We start from the raw sequence: 18,864 nt of genomic DNA, 5'->3' as shown, positions 1-18,864 counted from the left end.
AGGCAAATCCGGAGACGACCCCCCCTCCCCCTATTCCGGCTGAGATGCGGCTGCCACTGGGTGGGGGCGGGGGTAGCTAAGCTGAGAGGACTGTGGGGATGGGTGACGTCAGGGTGAGTGGGAGCCAAGGAAGGAACGAGTAGGAGAGAGGGAGGGAGGGGGGAGAGAGAGAGAGAGAGAGAGAGAGAGAGAGAGAGAGAGGGAGGAGGAGAGAGAGAGAGGGAGAGAAGACCCGCGGGTCGGGTCGAGTGAGAAGCGAGGGCAGAGGGGAGAAGGGGGAGGAAGGAGAGAGAGAAGCCGCTGCGGAGGACGACTGGTTGCGGGTTCCCGGGGCTGCGGGTCCAGGTGGGGTAGGAACTGCGGTCCGGGGAAGCCAGAAGGGAGGGAGAGCTTAAAGAGGGGCGGGGAGGAGAGGGAAGAGAGGAGAAAGGAGAGGGGGAGACAGAGAGAGTGGGGAAAGGAGAGGCTGAAGGGGAGAGAGGAAACTGCCGGAAGGAGAAAGGAGAGGGGGTGGGGGAGGAGGAAGAGGAGAGTGTTGAAGGAGAAAAAAGAGGTAGAAGGAGAGAGAGATAGAAGGGAAGAAAGAGAAAGGAGGGTTGGAGGTATTTGAAGGAGGTGAGAAAGAGGGAGCTAGAAGGTGAAGAGAAGACCTCAGAAGGAGACAGAACCAAGAGTGGGAAATGTGGAGGGGAAACAGCCCAGGGGGTAACCCTGGAGCAGCCACAGAGGGAACCGGTGGAGAACTGGGGGGACAGGGGAACTGGGGTCTGGAAGATGCCCCAGGCCTCCTGGCCAGGGCCTCCCTGCCCATCGTGCCTGCGTGGCCATCGCCCCTGGCCTCCTCAGCCCTTACCGTGCTCCTTGGAGCCCTCACTTCCCTTTTCCTCTGGTACTGTTACCGTCTGGGCTCCCAAGACATGCAGGCCCTGGAGGCTGGGGGTCGGGCTGGGGGTGTCAGTGGAGGGCCTAGGGGATGCTCTGAGACTGGCAGGCCAAGCCCTGGGAGCTCTGGGGAGCCTGGGGAAGGACTCAGGACAGAAGGCCTAGTGAGCCGTCGCCTGCGGGCCTATGCCAGGCGCTACTCCTGGGCGGGCATGGGTAGGGTGAGGAGGGCAGCTCAAGGTGGTCCAGGCCCTGGGGGAGGGCCAGGGGTCCTGGGCATTCAGCGCCCAGGCCTGCTTTTCCTGCCAGACCTGCCCTCAGTCCCCTTCGTGCCACGGGATGCCCAGCGGCATGATGTGGAGCTCCTGGAGAGCAGCTTCCCTGCCATTTTGCGGGACTTTGGGGCTGTGAGCTGGGACTTCTCAGGGACAACTCCTCTGCCTCGGGGCTGGTCCCCACCCCTGGCCCCTGGGTGCTACCAGCTCCTGCTGTACCAAGCAGGCCGGTGCCAACCCAGCAACTGCCGCCGGTGCCCGGGGGCCTATCGGGCACTGAGGGGGCTGCGGAGCTTTATGAGTGCCAACACCTTCGGCAATGCTGGCTTTTCTGTCCTCCTGCCTGGGGCCCGGCTTGAGGGTCGCTGTGGGCCCACCAATGCCCGGGTCAGATGCCATCTGGGTAAGTAGATGCTGCCTACAGACAACCTCTTTGCCTCCACGATTCCTCCTCCAGACTTTTCTCTGCCACCAGAGCTTTCTACACTATGGTTCTGATCATGCCTCTCTTCTCAGAAATCTTCCATGACTCCCTGTTGCCCACAGCAGCATTTCCTGAGCTTCAGTTACCTGCGAACCATCTTCATAAGCTTTGCCATGGTCATTTTCCACCTGTACTGTTTTTCTCGATACTGATTCTCCCTACATTTTGTCTCGCTTATTTAAAAGGAATCTTTAGAGAACAATGATAATCAGTATTACTTGCTCCAAATAGAAAGGACTCATAAAAACAAATTTAAACTTAAAGAAAGAAGCAAGCTTTAAAAATCCCAGCTAAATACTCTAGTCTCTCTGAGGCTGAAGCCTCCACTCTGTTCCTTTAGAAGGGAGCAGTGTTGGTGGGGTGTTAAAGTTATGGTAGCACCAAACTGAGATTCTCTTCATGTTTTAAAAGCTGAAAGAAAATGGAAAAGGAAACATTTTTTGTTATTTAATGTGCTGTTACTTAAAACCTTGTTTTGCCTAAAAGCATTTTGTGTGCTACCAGTTTGACATGTCCTTCACTTCGAAGCACACCGGTCTCAGGATCAAGTCCAGATTCCTTCTCTCCTCATCTCCCACCAGTTCCCTTCCTCCCCTTCCCTCCCACCATGTGTTAAATCATGAGAGCTTTCTGGCTGATCCTGGCAGATGCCACACTCACGCCATCCTCAGTCTAGAATCTCTTTCTCCCTTATCACCTCCTGGAAAAATCCTACTCAGCCTTCAGGACTCCACTTTCAAGTGCCGCACTGCCTCTGGGAGGTCTATTCCCCATCATTGGAGTTGGTGCCCACTTTTCTCACAGCACTCTACTGTGTTTTGGTCCTGGGGCCAAAGTGGATCCATCAGTATTATACTAATGAGGGCCAAGCACACATTAAGTAGCTTCTTGAGTTAAATTGGCAGAAGCCCCAGAAAAGCTGCCACTTCCTCCAGGGAGCCTTCCCTTTTCTCTGAAACAAATATTGTGCTTTGCACTGCCTTTCCTGTATCTCCCAGCACTTCAGCTGCTACTATATCGTAATTACATTTGGTTCACCTTCCAGACAGCAAAGAGGGACACTACATGGGGTGCTTAAGACTTGCAATTCTGCATTTTGACTAAATGGGGTGGGCCCATTTGATGGAAGCAGGGGTGTTGGATGCCTGGGTCTCTTTCCACAGGCCTGAAGATTCCTCCTGGCTGTGAGCTGGTGGTCGGGGGAGAGCCCCAGTGCTGGGCTGAAGGACACTGTCTACTGGTGGACGACTCCTTCCTGCACACAGTGGCTCATAATGGTAATGGGCTCCCGTTCTGCTAGGAGGGATGAGAGACTGAGTGAAAGGGAATAGAGACTGCAGAATCAAGCCCAACCCGCTTCCTGTCCTAGCACCATCATTTTCCAGCTGCATGACCTTGAACGAGTCCTATAACCCCCAAACACCTGTGAAATGGGGCGATCACCTTCTTTATTGGGTGACTGCAAGGATTAAATAAGTTAATGTAGGTGCATAGCCAAGTGGTTAACAGCACAAGAGTCTGGGCCTGAACCACCTGGGTTCCAGTCCAACCTCTGGCACTTACTAGCTGTGTGATCTTGCGCAGGTTATTTAATCTCTCTGTGCCTCAGTTACTTTGTATAAAACGGGAATAATTGTGGTACTGACCCTCAAGTTTGTTCTGATGATTAAGAGTTAACACATACAAGGCGTTAGAACAATGCCTGGGACTTATTTACAAAGTGTTTGCTGTTAGGAGCACCTGGCGAGTGCTCTGGCATGTAAGTAATTAATGTCAGCTGCTCTCTTGTCTCCATCCCCATGTGCCCTAGGCTCCCCAGAAGATGGGCCTCGAGTGGTCTTCATCGTGGACCTTTGGCACCCCAACGTGGCTGGGGCTGAGCGCCAGGCCCTTGACTTTGTCTTCGCACCAGACCCTTGAAGGAAGGGGCTCCCTTCAGACATCTGGGCTGGAGAGATGCTGCACTCAGGGATGGCTTGAGTGGTAGCCAGGACCGCCTCTCCACTGCAGGGGGTGGGGTGGGGCTGCGGGTGGGAACGGACCAGCCAACACTGAAATACAGATTTTAAATCCTCTCCTAACTCCTGACTACCTTTTTCTAGCTACCAGCCCAGTTCAAGGCTTTGGGCAGGAGCTCCTGGCCTGTCCCATCCAACTAACCAAGTACCTCCTTAACACAAGCCATCTCCCCGATCCTCTCCCTCAGAGCCAGCACCAGACCCTCAACTCAACTTTATTACAATAATTTAATAGAAAATTAAAATAAATAATATGAAATAGATTGAGAAGATGGCTGAGCTGGTGCAAGCCCAGGCCAGCCTAGTACAAAGTTAAGGAGGTGGGGGGGGGGGCTGGTGGGGGAAGGACGAGAGAGGGAAACTACCCTGCACAGTGGTGGGGAGGTGGTTCAGTAAGGGCTGGCTTGACACTTTGGCGTGTACTATGTGCTGAAAAAGCGGGGGGGGGGGGGGGGGGGGGACGGACGGGGTGGGGAGAGAGAGAGAGAGAAGGGGAGAAAGGGAGCTCTAAATCACTCTAAACCAGCTGATGAGGGAAGAACAGGACAAGAATGGGATAAGGGAACAAATGCAGGCCTTCTGAAGGGCTCTGACCTAGGGAGGGGGCTGGAATGTACCGTGCTGTTAGCAGTGAGGTGGGAATGAATGGAAAAGGGCCACAGTGAACTGTACCATGCGATGAAGGGACAGAAGATGCTCCCACGACTTGGCCAGCAAAGCCGGGGCAAAGGTATGGGAAAAGGAGGGAAAGAGAGAGGAACTGGGTTCCAGTGGCAGGAGGAAAATGGGGAGAAAGGTCAAAGGTCAGTCCTTGAAGACAATCTGTTGGCCATGAGGACGCTCGTCGTGGGTGATGTGGCGCCGGACATGGATCCTGCGGACACGGTGCTCTCGGTTCTCCTCATCCTCCCCTCGGCCTGCCCCACCACCTCCAGCTGCACCCCCTGTGGCCTCCAGGAGGGCTGGGTCTGGGCCCCGGGGAGTCTCGTAGATCAGGATGTTCAAGGTCTCCTCAAAGATCCGGGCCTCTGGGAACTCCACCTGCAAAAGGCCAGCAACCCCCAGCTCCAACCCTCTGATCCAGATACACAGACGTGCCCCTCCCCCAGCTGGCCCTGCACTGGCACACCCCTGAGCCTTTGCAATCACAGGTTCTTTGGCCTGGACTATCTTCTTTGCAAATTTTTTACTCAGCAAAGTCTTACTTATCCTTCAAGGTCCAGCTCTAAAGTCAGGCAGAGTTATTTGTTTTCTCTCCTTTGCTGCCAAGTCTCTTGGTATGTTCTTTCATTTGACAAATTTTTACTGAGTGACTGCACTGTACCAGGCATTGTTCTAGACATTGAGAAGATAGCAGTGAACTAAACAAAGTTTCTATCTGCAGGAAGTTTACATTCTAGGGGGAGGACACAGACATACTAGTAATAAAAAGGGGGCGGGATTGTCAGGCCAGGAATGTTACAATTTTAGAGAGGGAGTTCAGAGAAAGTCTCGTGGAAAAGGTGACATTGAACCAAGAGACAAAGGAGGAGGGAAGGAGCCGGGCAGATAAGCAGAGAAAGAGCAGTCTGGGGAACAGGCAACAGCAAGTGCAAGAGCTCTGGGGCAGGAGTGCACTTAGTATAGTAAGGAGGGAGGCAGTGGAGAGAGTGGAAAGGAGTGAAGTGAGGAAGTGATGGAGGGTCTCTTTGTGTGGCCTGGAAGGATATAACTAACTCTTAACAAGCTGCATTCTCATTACTGGTTTATCTTGTTTTCCCAATTACAGTGGAAACTTCTTAGAAGGTGGATTGGTCACTCATTCATTCATGCATGCATTCAGTGAATGTTTCCTAGCTTTCGCTGTGTGGCAAGTGCCTGTCTAGTATTAGAGAGATAGGAAGAAAAGATAGACCCCCTACGCTCAAGAAGCTAACCCCTTGCTGCTGGTGTGACAGCCCCCTATCTCCGCCTCTGCCTGCTGCAGACTAAGAAGGAAGTATGATCAACTCTGGGGTTGTGGGGTTGAAAGTTCATGAGCGAAGGTGTCCCAAAGAAAGCTGTGCTTGACTTGCGTCTTAAAGATTAAGCACAAGTTCATTAGGCAGACGGGGCTGAGGAAACAGTCTAAGAAGAGGGACAGTGTGTACAAAGGTGGGGAGGTATGAGATAGCACTGGGTGCTCAGAGGGTGTATCTGAGGCTCTTCCCTCATATCAAGGGCAGAAGGAAGTAGATGCCATGACAGAGGGCTGGTACTTAACCAGACATTTCATTCACCTTGATTTGAAGCCTGGTGCAAAGCTTAGTGCAGAGTAGGTGCTCAGGAAGTTATCTGCTGATGACTGTCATGTTAATGACTCAGGAATTATACACTCACTTGTTCTAAGAGACCTGTGTGTTCTAAGGTCCTGAGGTTTTAAAAGCCTATTTTGAGTCATGGACCCTTCTGAGATTCTAACAACTATGGTCTCTCTAAATGGAAAGATGCATACACACTCCCAAACTTGCAAACCACTTCCAGATAGCCTGGAGACCCAAATGGCCTAGGTAAAGAATCCCACTGTAATCCAACACCTTCATTTCATGGCAGAGAAACAGGCCCACAGAAGTAAGGTGACATGCCAAGGTTACAAAAGACCCTGGAACTTGGAACTGCAGCTCCTAGCTCCCAGTAACGGACTCTCCGCTGCCTGGTCTGCTGAGCTGCCTTTGTCCAGTCCAGGGTCCTGGTGCTGCCCACCACCACAGCCCTCCCTGATCAGACTCTGAACCCCTTCTGACCTTGGTCTGCTTCTTTTCCGTGGCATAGACAATGGAGGTGCAGCACACCTCGGCGATTTTGCGGCCCTGCCCGTAGAAGGACCAGCAGCAGATCTCGTCCCCCAGTACATCCTTGAGGAAAAGCAGCCGCCCATGGAAGCGCAGGGCCAGTTTGTCAAACAGCTCGATGTTCTTAAGTAGGTTGTCATCTGAAGTGCTGAGGACCAGGGGCCAGGAGGCCTCAGTACACTGGCTTCCTGCCCGCTGTTCCCCTAGCCTAGGGGCCCCCCTACCCAGCACTCTGGTCCTGCCCAGGGGTTTGGTGACCAGCAGGGAGCTTCCTCCACCCCTGGGGCCAGGCTAAGCGGGCCTCAGGGAGGACCAGCATCTGCGGAGCAAATCCCAGCACAGCGGAGTGGCTCCCAGTGCAGGCTCTGGGGCTGGGCTGCTTCACCTAACGTCCTAGACCAGCTGCTTTTTAACTGAGTGACACCAGGAAAGCTACTTCACCTCTTGGTGCCTCAGTTCCCTCATCTGTAAAATGGAGATCACAATAGTACCGACCTCAAACGACTGTGAGGATGATGGGAGTTAATATGTGTGAAGCACTGACAGCAATGCCTGTTACGGAAAAGCACTTAGTAAATGCCAGCCATTATCATCTAATCCTCACCTCAAGCCTGTTTACTGGTGATCACATTGAAGCTCAGGAATGAAAATGACCTGCCCAAAGTGCCCAGTGGGTAAGTGGCAGAGCTGGAACCCTGATCTAGGCAGGCCTTCTCTTTGTCCCTCTGTCCCTCCCCCTGGGCCCAGACCTGGGGTGTGCTTGAGCTCAGGACTCCACCCGGTGCACCTCCCGCCCCGTGGTGGTCACCTGGTGTAGGAGTACTTGTTGTTACTGCGGTTGTGCAGGAGCTTCACCACGGGCTGTTGGCGGAGAGAGCATGGAGAAGGGTGGGGGTCAGGCTGCAAGGAGAGGCCCCCGGCCTCCACCCTACAGGGCTCAGGGGCCTCACCTTGGAGGTGCTGGCCAGGAGCTGCTGCTCCTCCCGGGGAGATGTCACCGTGGGGATGAGGCACAGCGGGGACAGGTTCTCCCTTTTTTGCTGGAGAAGAAGCGGAAGGTGGTTAACAGCACAACCAAAGGTCACTCACTCCCCCACTTAAAAGCTGTCAAAAGTTGTTGTTGCCTTCGGGGAAAAAAATTCAGACTCCTTAGTGGTCCACAAAGCTCTGCAGGATTCAACCTCTCCGATCTCATCTCTACCACTCTCCCCTACTTGCTGGGCTTCAGCCCCACCCATAGCTGTTCCTTGTGCCCACCCAGGTGTTTGCTGTTCCCACTGCCTGGAATGGTCTACACTGTTGTATGTATGGCTGGCCCCTTCATACCATTAAGATAACTCAAACAGTACCCCCCAGAGGGTGCTGCTCCAATTCCTGAAGCTCCCTGACCACTACTAGAGTAAAGTAGGCTCCTCTACTTCCTTTTCACATTAACAGCTCATTCTTCATGGCTCTTAGTTCTTCACATTTTCTCACTTTGGGGTATGTTTGCTTATGATCTGGTCTCTTCTCACCTAGGGAATTCCTAGTATACAGTGGATGCTCAGTGTCTGTTCAACAAATGAACTTGGTTGGGTGGGATGAGGTCTGAGGCAAAACCAGATACATGGGCTTCTTTCCTCTTTCCTGTCTTTAAGAATCTTTATGCCAAAACCCCTCTCACCTCTCTCAACCAGAAGATCTCTTAACTAGAAATTCCAGAAGATTTTTAAAAATTAGGGCACCTGGGTGGCTCAGTCAGTGAAGCGTCTGACTCTTGGTTTTGGCTCAGGTCATGATCTCACCCGGTTCATGTGTTTGATCCCCACATCGGGCTCCGTGCTGAAAGCGCAGAGCCTGCTTGGAATTTCTCTCCCCTCTCCTCTCTCTCAAAACAAACGAACAAACAAACAAACATTAAAAGAAAAAAAACTCATATGACTTTTTCTAAAATTAACATGGAAAAATAAAAGTCTATTACTTAGGTCAATTTTTAAAAAGAACCAAGAGAAAAGACTGACTCTATCATATATTAATGTATCCTACAAAGCCATACTAAAGAAAACAGTGTGGTTTTGGTTTGGGGGAACAAACAAGAAACCAATGGAACACAACAGAGAGTTTGGAAACAGGCTGGCATATATATGAAAACATATTTATAAAGAGGACACCACATATCAGTGGGGGCAAGTATGAAGTATGTATTGGTTATTGCTGTGTAATGAACTATCTCCAAACTTGGCAGCTTAAATCAACAATAAATATTTATTACCCTAGTGTCTGTGGGTCAAGGATTCAGGAGTGGCTCAGATGGGTCGTTTTGGCATAGGGGTCTCCCTTGAGGTTGTAGTCATGTCACCCAGTGCTGCAGGAATCTGAAGACATGCCTGATTTGGACGGTTTGTGTCTGAGAAAGCTTATTCATATGGCTGGCAAGTTCATGCTGGCTGTCGGCAGGAAACATCTCATCCCTGTCATCTGGAACTCTCCATAGGGTTGCTTGCGTGTCCTCACAAAATGGCAGCTGGCTTCTCCGGAGCAGATGATCCGAGAGACCAAGGTGATGGGCTCAATGTCTTTCATGACCTAGTTTTGTCAGCTCTGTTCAGTGTGGAAGGAAACTACATGAAAGAATGAATACTAGGGAATAAGAATCACTGGGGACTGCCTTGGAGGCTAACTAACTCTACAGGCCACCTTCTGGCTCCTTTGATTCAACTCCTTCCCATTGAAAAACACACTTCCTCCCTCCCAAGATCCCCCAAAGTCTCATCCTATTTCAGCATCACTTGAAGTACAGAATCTTGTTATCTAAGTCAGTGTAGGTTGGGATGAGGCTCCTTAGGTGTAGTTCCTTAAGTACAGCTCCGTAAACATTTCCACTCTATCTGAAGACCTGTGAACTAAAGAGACCACTCATCTCTCCCATATACCTACTATGCAGTGGTGGAACAGGCATTAGCACAATCACCGGGGCACTCTCGTTCAAACGGTTGGGGAGGAGGTAGGTGGCACACGAAGTCACTGTTTCGTATCAATTCTGTAATCCAGTTGGAGGAATACTGGGAGCTCTCTGATGCCTACTCTTATTCAGAAATGATTCTCTATGGCTCTTGGCTCTGCCCTGAGTCATCCTTCCTTTTCCATGAAAGATAATCCATGCTCGCAGCTCCATGGTTTCCTGCCAGTAGAACTCTGGGGGTCCAAAGGTCTTGCACGGTCTGTCACTTTTGGTCCAAGCTGGCAGTGTTTCTGCCAATATAATTCTCTTAAAAACTTAATGGGTGTCTTGTGAGTCTTGGGGTTCAGTTCATTAGACAAATGCCACACCCACAAATCTTCGTGAGATAAGCTGTCCTCTACTTTGGGCTTGTGCTGAGACTGCTGAGGGGTAACACCCTTAAGTTTCTTAGAAGCACTATTATTTGATTCAAAGGTTCTCTGAGGCATCTTCTTGGATATTTCTGAAGTCTTAACAAAGGATTTTACAATCATATCCTCAGTTTCATCTTTAGATCATGTTTTACTGAGAATGCCCTATATTTGATCTTTGCCTGGAAGCCATTTGTTAATTTTAACATCATGCGTTACCTGGAAAGGCTGGGGACTTTCAAACCCAGTAATACCTGGCTCCTTTGTGTTCAATTGTTTTTCCTCTTGCTTACCCTCTCCTCTTCTATTTTACTATCAGCAACAATAAACCCAGTGGCACCTTCAACATTCTTTCTGGAAATCTCTTTAGCTAACCACCCAGATCATTAGGTACATTTTCCACTTTCTACATTACTGTAGGAGACAGTGTTGTTAAACTTCTGCCACTACATAACAAGGATCCCCTTTACACCAGTTTCCAGTAACATTTTCATCCCAGCAGCCTACTCCAAGGTCATCAGACTTCTGTGAACAGACCCTCTCAAGCTCTTTAGGCTTTTATTAATATTCTCCTCAAAGCCATGCCAGCTTGTGCCCACTTCCCAGTTCTAAAGCCACTCCTACACTTTAGAGTTTTGTTACCACAGAACCCCACTCCAGATACCCAATCTGTTCTCTATTGCTGGGTAATAAATTACTACAAATTTAGCAGCTTACAACAATAAACATTTATTATCACACAGTTTCGGTGGATTGGGAACTTGAGATCACCTTAGCTGGGTGGTCCTGGCCCAGGGTCTCTCATGAAGTTGGAGTCCAGACATTGGCCAGGGCTGTAGTTATCCGAAGACTGGACTGGGCCTAGAGAATCTGCTTGAGATAGTTCACCCATATGGCTGGGAGTCTGTGCTGGCTATTGGCTGAAGCTGGCTATTGGCTTCAGTTCCTCACCAAGTGAACCTCCCTTGTCCTCGTGTGGCAGCTGGCTTCCCCCAGAGTGAGTGACCCGAGATAGGCAGAAATGGCAATGTCTTTTATGACTTGGCTTTAGAAGTCACACACCATCACTTCTGCAATATCCTACTGATTACATAGGTCAGCCCTATTCAGCGTGGAAGGGGACTAAACAAGAGCATGAATAAGGAGGAAGTAAGAATTGCGGGTGGGCATCTTGGACACTGGCTACCACAGAATATTTAGTAGGTGGCATTGGGAAAACTAGTTCACTCTATGGAGGACAAAAAATAGTTAAATCCCTTCATAATTTACATTTATAACAGTGAATTCCATTTAGACCCATATATGAAAGATAAAACCATAAAGCTAATAAAAGATGTAGAATGGAAAAACCAAACAAACAAAAAACCTTTTTAAGCAAGACCCTGAAAGGATATACCATTAAGGGGGGAAATAAAGGAGCGGGGAGGAATTTGACATTAAAAATCAAGAATTTCACAGGAAGCCTGGGTGGCTCAGTCAGTTAAGCAGCCAACTTTGGCTCAGGTCATGATCTCACAGTTCATGAGCTCGAGCCCCGCATCAGGCTCTGTGCTGACAGCTCAGAGCCTGGAGCCTGCTTCGGATTCTGTCTCCCTCTCTCTCTGTCCCTCCCCCACTCACACTCTGTTTCTCTCTTTCTCTCTCTCAAAAAAATAAACATTAAAAAAAATCAAGAATTTCTCCAGTTAACAACGGAAAACGTGACTTTACAAATAACCCCAGGTCATAATGTTGAAGGAATAATAACAATTATAATTACTCCACAACCCTAATGAAACTACTGATTCACATAAGGATTCTCAACTGGTGTGTGGTTGATAGATAACTGCCATTCACACAGTGCATAAACATTACACAGATTGCTTTACAGCTGGCACGAAGGAAGTGTAACTATAATGGAGGGATCTGACCATTATCATCTGAATCTAGGAGCCAATTCTGAGCATTACCAATGATGGGTCATATTACCAATATTATGGGTCACTTCATATAACACAGTATGAAATACATAAAATTACCTACAATGTATTCTAACCAAAATGTTTAGTGTCAAGTCTTTAAATCTACAGTCTAGTTTACAGAAAACTCAGAATAGGGTAGAGTAACAAACCAAATGACACCACAGGTAAACAACCACACAAATTTGGAAAGTGGGTCACTGTGCAAGACAGCTGGTGGTCTCTTTAACAAGTCAGCATGAACAAAAAAGGGATGGTTTTCGGCTGGAAGAAGACTTAAAGAACATAATAACCAGATGTAATGCAAAGATCTAGACTGGATCCTGGTTTAGATGAGTCAGCTATAAAAGATGTTTCTAGGGGCGCCTGGGTGGCGCAGTCGGTTAAGCGTCCGACTTCAGCCAGGTCACGATCTCGCGGTCTGTGAGTTCGAGCCCCGCGTCGGGCTCTGGGCTGATGGCTCAGAGCCTGGAGCCTGTTTCCGATTCTGTGTCTCCCTCTCTCTCTGCCCCTCCCCCGTTCATGCTCTGTCTCTCTCTGTCCCAAAAATAAAAATTAAAAAAAAAAAAAAAAAAAAGATGTTTCTGGAACAAATGGAGAATTTGTATACCCTGGATGTTAGATAAGAAAAAATTTTATTGACATGGAAAGATGGCAATTATTAACTAATAAACAAAAAAACCAGACTACAAAACAGCACATACAGCACGACCATAATTTGGCGCACACACACACACACACACACACACACGAATAGACCCAGAAGGATATTTGGTGCTTTTATTTTTTTTGATTATCTGTGTTTTCTAAATTTCTACAATACATATATATACTGCTTTAAAAATAATAAATGGTTATTTATAATAAAAAAAAATCAAGGATTTCTATTCAACAACAGATGCCACACAGGTGACATTTCAAGAGAAAATACTGGCCACAATTAAAACTGACTAGAAATTATCTGAAACAGATTTTCTCAACTAGGATTCCTCACCCAAATCGCAAACCCAGCAAATAAATAATTTGAGTAACTATTTTCTCAATTCTTCCAAGGATGATGAGCAAATAGTACCATTCTAGCTGCACAGGAGGAGAATAAACTTATTATGTACAATATATGCCTTAGGGCTTAATTCTCCCCAGGAACTGAACTAAAATATGCAAGGATCTTCTGCAAAGCAACAAGAAAAAGATAGGAAACTCAGTAGAAAATTTGGTAAAGGATATGAATAGGCAATTCACAGAATGGGAAACCAAAAAAGTGAGTTAAGCATATGAAAAGATGCTCAATTCATTAGTAATCAGAGGCATGCAAATTAAAATGAGATCACTCCATACGAATCAGATTTGCAAAATTAGAACACTGGATGATGCTGTGGGTGGTTGAGAATATGCAGAAACGAGATCCCTTATGCATTGCTGATCAAGAGTATAAAGTGCTACAGTCAATGGGGAGAGTAATCTGATGATACTTGCTGAAATTTATTTGTATGTGTTCTGTGACCCAGCAATTCCACTCCCAAACATGAGAAACCCTGGCCCAGGATCCACACTCACAGTGGCAGGTGGCACTGTTTGTAGGGGAAGGAAGTAGGAGGCAATCTAGGTCTCCAACCTCAGGGGAATGTATAAATAAGATATGGTGAATACAAGCCATAGATTCTTGTGCAGCAGTCAGAAGTAAAGAACTAAATGTACATATAGCAACATGAATAGATCTTGAAAAAAGTATTCAAACAGAAAACACAATCAATAGCTCAATGCCATTTATGGATATTTAAAATGTACATATATAAAACAATGCTTTTAGTTTTTCAAGGGTACAAACATAATCCAAGTATATGTATCAAAACATTAGAATTGGAGGGCTATCTATGGGTCAAAGGGAAATGGGCAAGGGACTGGGAATGACAGGGAAAAAGTAAAAAGAGAAAAGATTTGTATACACCAATAATGATTAAGTACCACACACTGAGGAGTATGATGAACTCAATTCTCTAAACCCAAATCTTAACAACAAAAACAAAACCTCCAGGCAAACAAGAAAACTCTGAGTGGGGTGAGGATGGGAATGGTGTCAGGGAAACCTGGAAAGGAGGCAGCTGGAGTACAGAGGAAAAAGCACTGCACCTGGGAATCTGAGCTCTGAAGCTTACTGGCTCTTTGACCTCGAAGGCATCCCCAACTTCCCTCCTTTATGTCAAACAGGAGGTACAAGATGTACACACAAATAGATAGTAGAATTGCTTCTGACACACAGTGGGTGTGAGGTAACACTGGATAAATGTAGAACTACAGAGCAGGAACCCACTTTCAAGATCATTTAATGCAATGGTTTTCAAACTGCAAGTGGTTACTCATTAGTGGGTCATGAATAAGTTTAATGGGTCCCAAAAAGCATTAAAAAGAGAACAGAATATATCAGTGTGTATTTCACTAAAAGTATCTTTTCATAAAACTCTTATTTAAGTTATATATATGTGAGTATAAAATGCATTTTTTCTTCTATGGGATGCAGTTTGAAAAACATGGATATTGCCCAAAGGAACTCTATATTTTTGGATTTCCAGAACCAGTAAGTATTCACTAAGACAACAGAAAGTTGTTAATAGTTGCCACTTTTTAACACATAAAGGGCATTAAAAAAAACCTCATTATCTCCTATTAATATTGTATCATAAAAGAAAGGACATGTTTAACATTGTAAAAGTAGAACAGAATAAAAGGCTTATGTAAAACTCACTACACTGTACATATTTTTCTTGTTTCCCTATCTTTTGGAACATGAGGACAGAATGCCAGAGGTAGGAACTGATTCAATCAAGGTCGTTCAGTGAGCTGTGGGAGAGGTGACACTTAACCCACAGGTCCTGGCTATGCTTTCTATCTCCTCAGAATCCTAAGAGATCCATAGAAGAGAAGCCCAGCAGTTGGGGCTCTGGAACCCCCAACCTGTTGTATTGGGAGCAGTTCTGCTTCTAGGATTTCAACGCTATTTAAAAAAAAAAAAAAAAAAAGGTTAAGAAAAGGAAAAAAAACCAAACCTGGTTGGAGGTGGAATGCTGCCTCCCAGGACAGAACCAAATCACACAGGTCACTATATTCTAGTTTAAATTAGTTTTTTGTTTTTGTTTTTTCCTAGTGGCACATGGAGTTATTTAAGATTTCTGAGCAAGGAGGAGAAGAGATTGGGATTGTGTTTAAGGATCATTATTCAGGTGGTAGTGTGAGAGCTCCATTAGCCAGGTAGGAACAGCAAGGAGGGAGCAGTTATTTAACAACTGCATTGTCCTGGCATGAGGTGGTGAAAGAGGTCCTTCTTGAGGCAGCAGGGATACAGTGGAAAGCACCCCCAAATTTTCTGTGGTCATGACCAGTCACGGCCAGGCCACAGGCAGCATCTCTGGATAGTACCCCATATGCCTCTTCTCTCTCTCTCTGTTTTTTAAAGTCCTAGTATCTGACTGCTTGGGCAGCTCTCCCAGGGACACGGGCATAGGGTGGGACCCAGGGACCCTCACCTGCAGTGCCAGCTGGCAGTCCTCAATCAGGCCCTGTACCAGGTAGTAGCGCGCTTCGCCTAGTAGCTCCCCCAGCTCTCTGGTACTCTCAGGCAGTGGCACGGACCCATCCCGCAGGTAGTTGAGGATTGTACCAAAGTGACGGCCGCTCCGGTCAATCAGCACCCAACCTGGTGGGGTGGAGAGAGGCAGGAGGAAGGCTGGCTTTGCAGGTGGCTCCGGAGCTACTAAACTTTTCTGAAAAACAGATTTTCCCTCTTCGAGTCTGAATACTGATCTGTCTCAGACCGCTGCCATCCCCAAGAACATCCCTTTTAAAAATCTCCAGTGAGTTCTCCCATAGGCCCCTTTTTAACAACATATTGCAGACACAGAGAATTAACTCCCTTCCAAGTCTGTCCCATGTTGAAAAAGCTCTCACCGTGAGAAAGTTGTTACAGATTACCGTATCAACAAACTCTAACCTTTGGTGTTAATTCTGACCATCTTACTTAATTAAAATGCCTACCCCATCCTCCAGTTCACTACCATTTTAACCTTTATATTATTCATAGAACTTATTACTATCTGCAATTACATGTATTTTTTGCATGTGTACTTGCTCATTATTTTCCTCCTGCTCCCACAAAAAGTAAAGTCCACAAGACTAATCTTGTTTGATTCATTTACCAAAGTATCTCGGGCACTAACTGGCGCTTTACAAATAATTGCTGAATAAATACATTCTTCAATTTCAGATATTTGAAGACTGAAGACTCCACCTCTGAAATTTTAATTCTCCTGCTCTTACAATCCTCGTTATATCCCTCTAAATCCCCCCCGCCCCTCACAAAAACCTTAAGGTTCCACCGGGGCATGTGTGTCCAACCCTGAAGGCAACACTCCAAGAACGTAAGGTTCACCTGCCAAAGAGAACTGTCCACCCTCCATTCTGGTGTCCCTGGCAAACCCAAAGCAGCCCTTTTCTACAATCTGCATTTACAGATGAATCCCTAGAGTGTACAGGGACCTGTGTTACAGGAACACACTAACAGACAACTCCTCCCGGCTGGTGGTTAGCAGTGCTGAGGTAGAGAGGCAAACATAAGGCTAAGCAGTTAGAAGGAACCTGAAGGTTGCCTGGAAGGGCGCTGCTGGCAGAAGGGCTGGTTCCCAAGTTGTTTGGGCAGAGGAGTAAAGGGTGGGAGAATTGGAGGGAAGTGATAATAAAAATTCTGAAGTGACATGTTGAATCACAACCGTAGCACCTGTTGCGGGGGGGAAGTGATGTTCCATAAACATTGGTTATTTGCAGGGGGTGAAGGACTGAAGGAGATTATGGATGAGAAAGGGGAGATAAGACGGGATGTGGGGCTGGAGGGAGGTGAATAAGAGTTGAGTGGACGATAGAGACGAGAGAGGGGGTAGGAGGAGACTGGGCGAAGAAAGGCAGACGGGGATATGGAAGACCACACAGGTGAGGGCGGCGCGGCGTACCTCCCGCATCGGTGAGCACCTCTGCGCGGCCGCTGAACATGGCCTTGAGCATGGTGTCCTGTCCCGTGAGGGTGCGCAGCGTGGTGTAGTGCAGCGAGCCGCCCACGTTCAGCTTCACGTACTTGCTGTTCGGGGTCAGCGGTTTCAGACCGTAGGCGGCGGAGCCAGGCTCGAGACCCGAGGGCTTAGGCGCTTCCAGGGACGGGGCCTCGGCCGCCGCCGGGCCCGAGGCCTCGGCCGACATGCTGGGGAGTGGCGGCGGACGGCTATCCTAGGCTCTCTCCGCACCCTCCGGCGGCTCCCAAGTACCCGGAGACCCAAGCCCTCGGGTCACACCACCCGGCCCGCGCGACCTCACGCAGCCGCTACTCGGCGGCACTGGCCCTCAGCTCCATCGCGCCGATACCGCCCGGAAGCCGGGGCCGAGCAACTGCGCAGGCGCCTCAAGGTCCCGCCTCCGACCTCGCGGGCCGGCGGTGCGGAGCATGCGTGCTGGCCTTGGGCCCGGTTGGGAGACAGCGCTCCGCCTATGGCGGGGCGGGGCCTTGTGCAAAGTGGGCGCCCCTCCGCGAGCCGGGGACCCTGAGTGTAGGAGGCTTCCCCCACCCACTCCCCTCCCCCCCCCCCCGTCGGGAGTCTGCTGTGGAAAACGAGGTCTCCTCCGCGTCGTTGGGTCTCTGCCCTCAGAGCGCTTCGTGGGCGTGAAGGGCAAGGTTTCCCGCCTCCCATCGCCGCGTTTTTGACAAACTGAGAAGAGCTGCGAACAAAGCACCAAGGGAGATTCTTACAAGAGACTGCTGTGAGGTGGCCTTCTAGAGGAGGTGACAGGAGTGCTAGGGCATGCAGGGTGTGAGTAGGTAAGGTCTAGAGGGAGTGCGTCCCTGAGGAGGTGATGCGGGGCCGAAGCAGAGAAGACGCGGCCACGTGGAGGTGTGAGGGACAAGAGTTTCGGGCTGTGGGAAGGGCACAAACACAGACTCCAGGCCAGAACGCGCTTGGTGGTTTTGAGGAGCAGAATGAATGTCAAGGGTGGCTGCCGCAGCCAGGCAAGGGTCTCAGAATCCCGGCTGATGTCACGAGACAGCCAATCCTGAAAGAAAGAAGGAATAAGATCGGAACACCTTGTTGACAAGAGCGTGTGTTTTATCTGACTGAATCTACTTTCCTTCTAGAAGCTGCTACTTCAGAGATTTAATAATGGGCCTTTAATGTCTAGCAGGGAAAAACGGAGTTGTAGTTTCCACCATGCTCCCAGTTCACGGAGTGATCCTAGGCAAGCCACCTCTCTCTGGGCTTGGTTCCTTTTTTGCTTAGCGAGGGGTGCAGATTTCAGTGCCCGGGGACGGGAGTGTAAATGAATGGGGTGGGCCATTGTAAGGCACTGGGGAGTAATGGGGCCTGGGGTGACCCAAAGAGTTCATGTTTTACCAGAAGGGATTGTCGATTGTGATTTTACAAGTGTAGCTGGTGAAAAAGAGAAAAGCAGCCCATCACAGCTGAGAGCTGGTGGGCACTCTCCCTCTAGAAGCCTTGGTATTGCCAGGAGCTGGCCTAGCACTGTCAGCCGGGCTATGGTGGTGTCCTTTTGAGCGTAAACAATTTCACAGAACTCCCAACATCAGACAGAGGCAGTCTCTGATGGATTGAAAGACCGTTTCATAATCATGTCTGAACACAAAAACAAGAACATTGTCCCAACCACAAAAATGACCAAACATAACTCTCCCCCCCCCCCCAGTTTGAGTGACTGCCTTTTTATTTTTTTACCAAGTACGGCTTTAATCTTTGATCCGTTCCTCCTAAATTCTAGATAAGAATTATTAAGATAACCAAAAAGAATTATCCCTACCTCCTGACAACTTCCAACCTAGTGCAAATCTCCCGTTTCTCAAACCCTCCTTGAAAACCATCCAACACAAGCCTAAATCCTGTAATAAATAAGTCCTTCCTAACACACGCTTGCTGAGATGTCCATGATGGGGTTCCCCATGGTGTGCCATCGCCCGTTTAACTACAGGTGTGTTCCCGTTGATCTTTGGCTGGAGGGCATTGTCAGAAATGGGGAATCCACAGAGATTCAGCTAAAGCC

The 18,864-nt window shown here is 48.4% G+C and overlaps 2 protein-coding genes across 3 annotated transcripts; one reads left to right on the top strand and one right to left on the bottom strand.

Moving 5' to 3' along the window:
- The first annotated feature begins 431 nt into the window (after nt 1–431).
- Nucleotides 432–3,920, top strand: ASPHD1 (aspartate beta-hydroxylase domain containing 1). The gene is made up of 3 exons (XM_015063704.3): nt 432–1,560; nt 2,805–2,918; nt 3,452–3,920. The coding sequence occupies exons 1-3, from the start codon at nt 681–683 to the stop codon at nt 3,559–3,561; spliced, it is 1,104 nt and encodes a 367-aa protein (XP_014919190.2). The 5' UTR covers nt 432–680; the 3' UTR covers nt 3,562–3,920.
- KCTD13 (potassium channel tetramerization domain containing 13) lies at nt 3,869–17,332 on the bottom strand. Of its 2 annotated transcripts, XM_053213065.1 has the most exons (7): nt 16,776–17,332; nt 15,300–15,469; nt 8,254–8,334; nt 7,420–7,509; nt 7,278–7,330; nt 6,422–6,617; nt 3,869–4,700 (listed from the first exon to the last, which is right to left on the bottom strand). In XM_053213065.1, the coding sequence occupies exons 1-7, from the start codon at nt 17,017–17,019 to the stop codon at nt 4,464–4,466; spliced, it is 1,071 nt and encodes a 356-aa protein (XP_053069040.1). In that variant the 5' UTR covers nt 17,020–17,332; the 3' UTR covers nt 3,869–4,463. The 2 variants fall into 2 exon arrangements, with proteins under 2 accessions (XP_053069040.1, XP_014921636.2); XM_015066150.3 differs by lacking the exon at nt 8,254–8,334 and having other exon boundaries at nt 16,776–17,313.
- Between the last annotated feature and the right edge of the window lie 1,532 nt (nt 17,333–18,864).

This window comes from Acinonyx jubatus, chromosome E3 (genome assembly GCF_027475565.1).
Source record: "Acinonyx jubatus isolate Ajub_Pintada_27869175 chromosome E3, VMU_Ajub_asm_v1.0, whole genome shotgun sequence".
NCBI classification, from domain to species: Eukaryota; Metazoa; Chordata; class Mammalia; order Carnivora; family Felidae; genus Acinonyx; species Acinonyx jubatus.
This window is presented reverse-complemented; position numbering and strand designations above follow the sequence as displayed.

Excerpts from the sequence above, each read along its gene's own strand:
- ASPHD1 (XM_015063704.3), top strand. The coding sequence starts at position 681 with ATGTGGAGGGGAAACAGCCCAGGGGGTAACCCTGGAGCAGCCACAGAG. Across the intron at positions 1,561-2,804 it reads CCGGGTCAGATGCCATCTGG|GCCTGAAGATTCCTCCTGGC; the intron begins GTAAGTAGATGC and ends CTCTTTCCACAG. Across the intron at positions 2,919-3,451 it reads GCACACAGTGGCTCATAATG|GCTCCCCAGAAGATGGGCCT; the intron begins GTAATGGGCTCC and ends CATGTGCCCTAG.
- KCTD13 (XM_053213065.1), bottom strand. The coding sequence starts at position 17,019 with ATGTCGGCCGAGGCCTCGGGCCCGGCGGCGGCCGAGGCCCCGTCCCTG. Across the intron at positions 15,470-16,775 it reads GGTGCTCACCGATGCGGGAG|GTTGGGTGCTGATTGACCGG; the intron begins GTACGCCGCGCC and ends CCACCCCACCAG. Across the intron at positions 6,618-7,277 it reads AACAAGTACTCCTACACCAG|CACTTCAGATGACAACCTAC; the intron begins GTGACCACCACG and ends CCTGGTCCTCAG.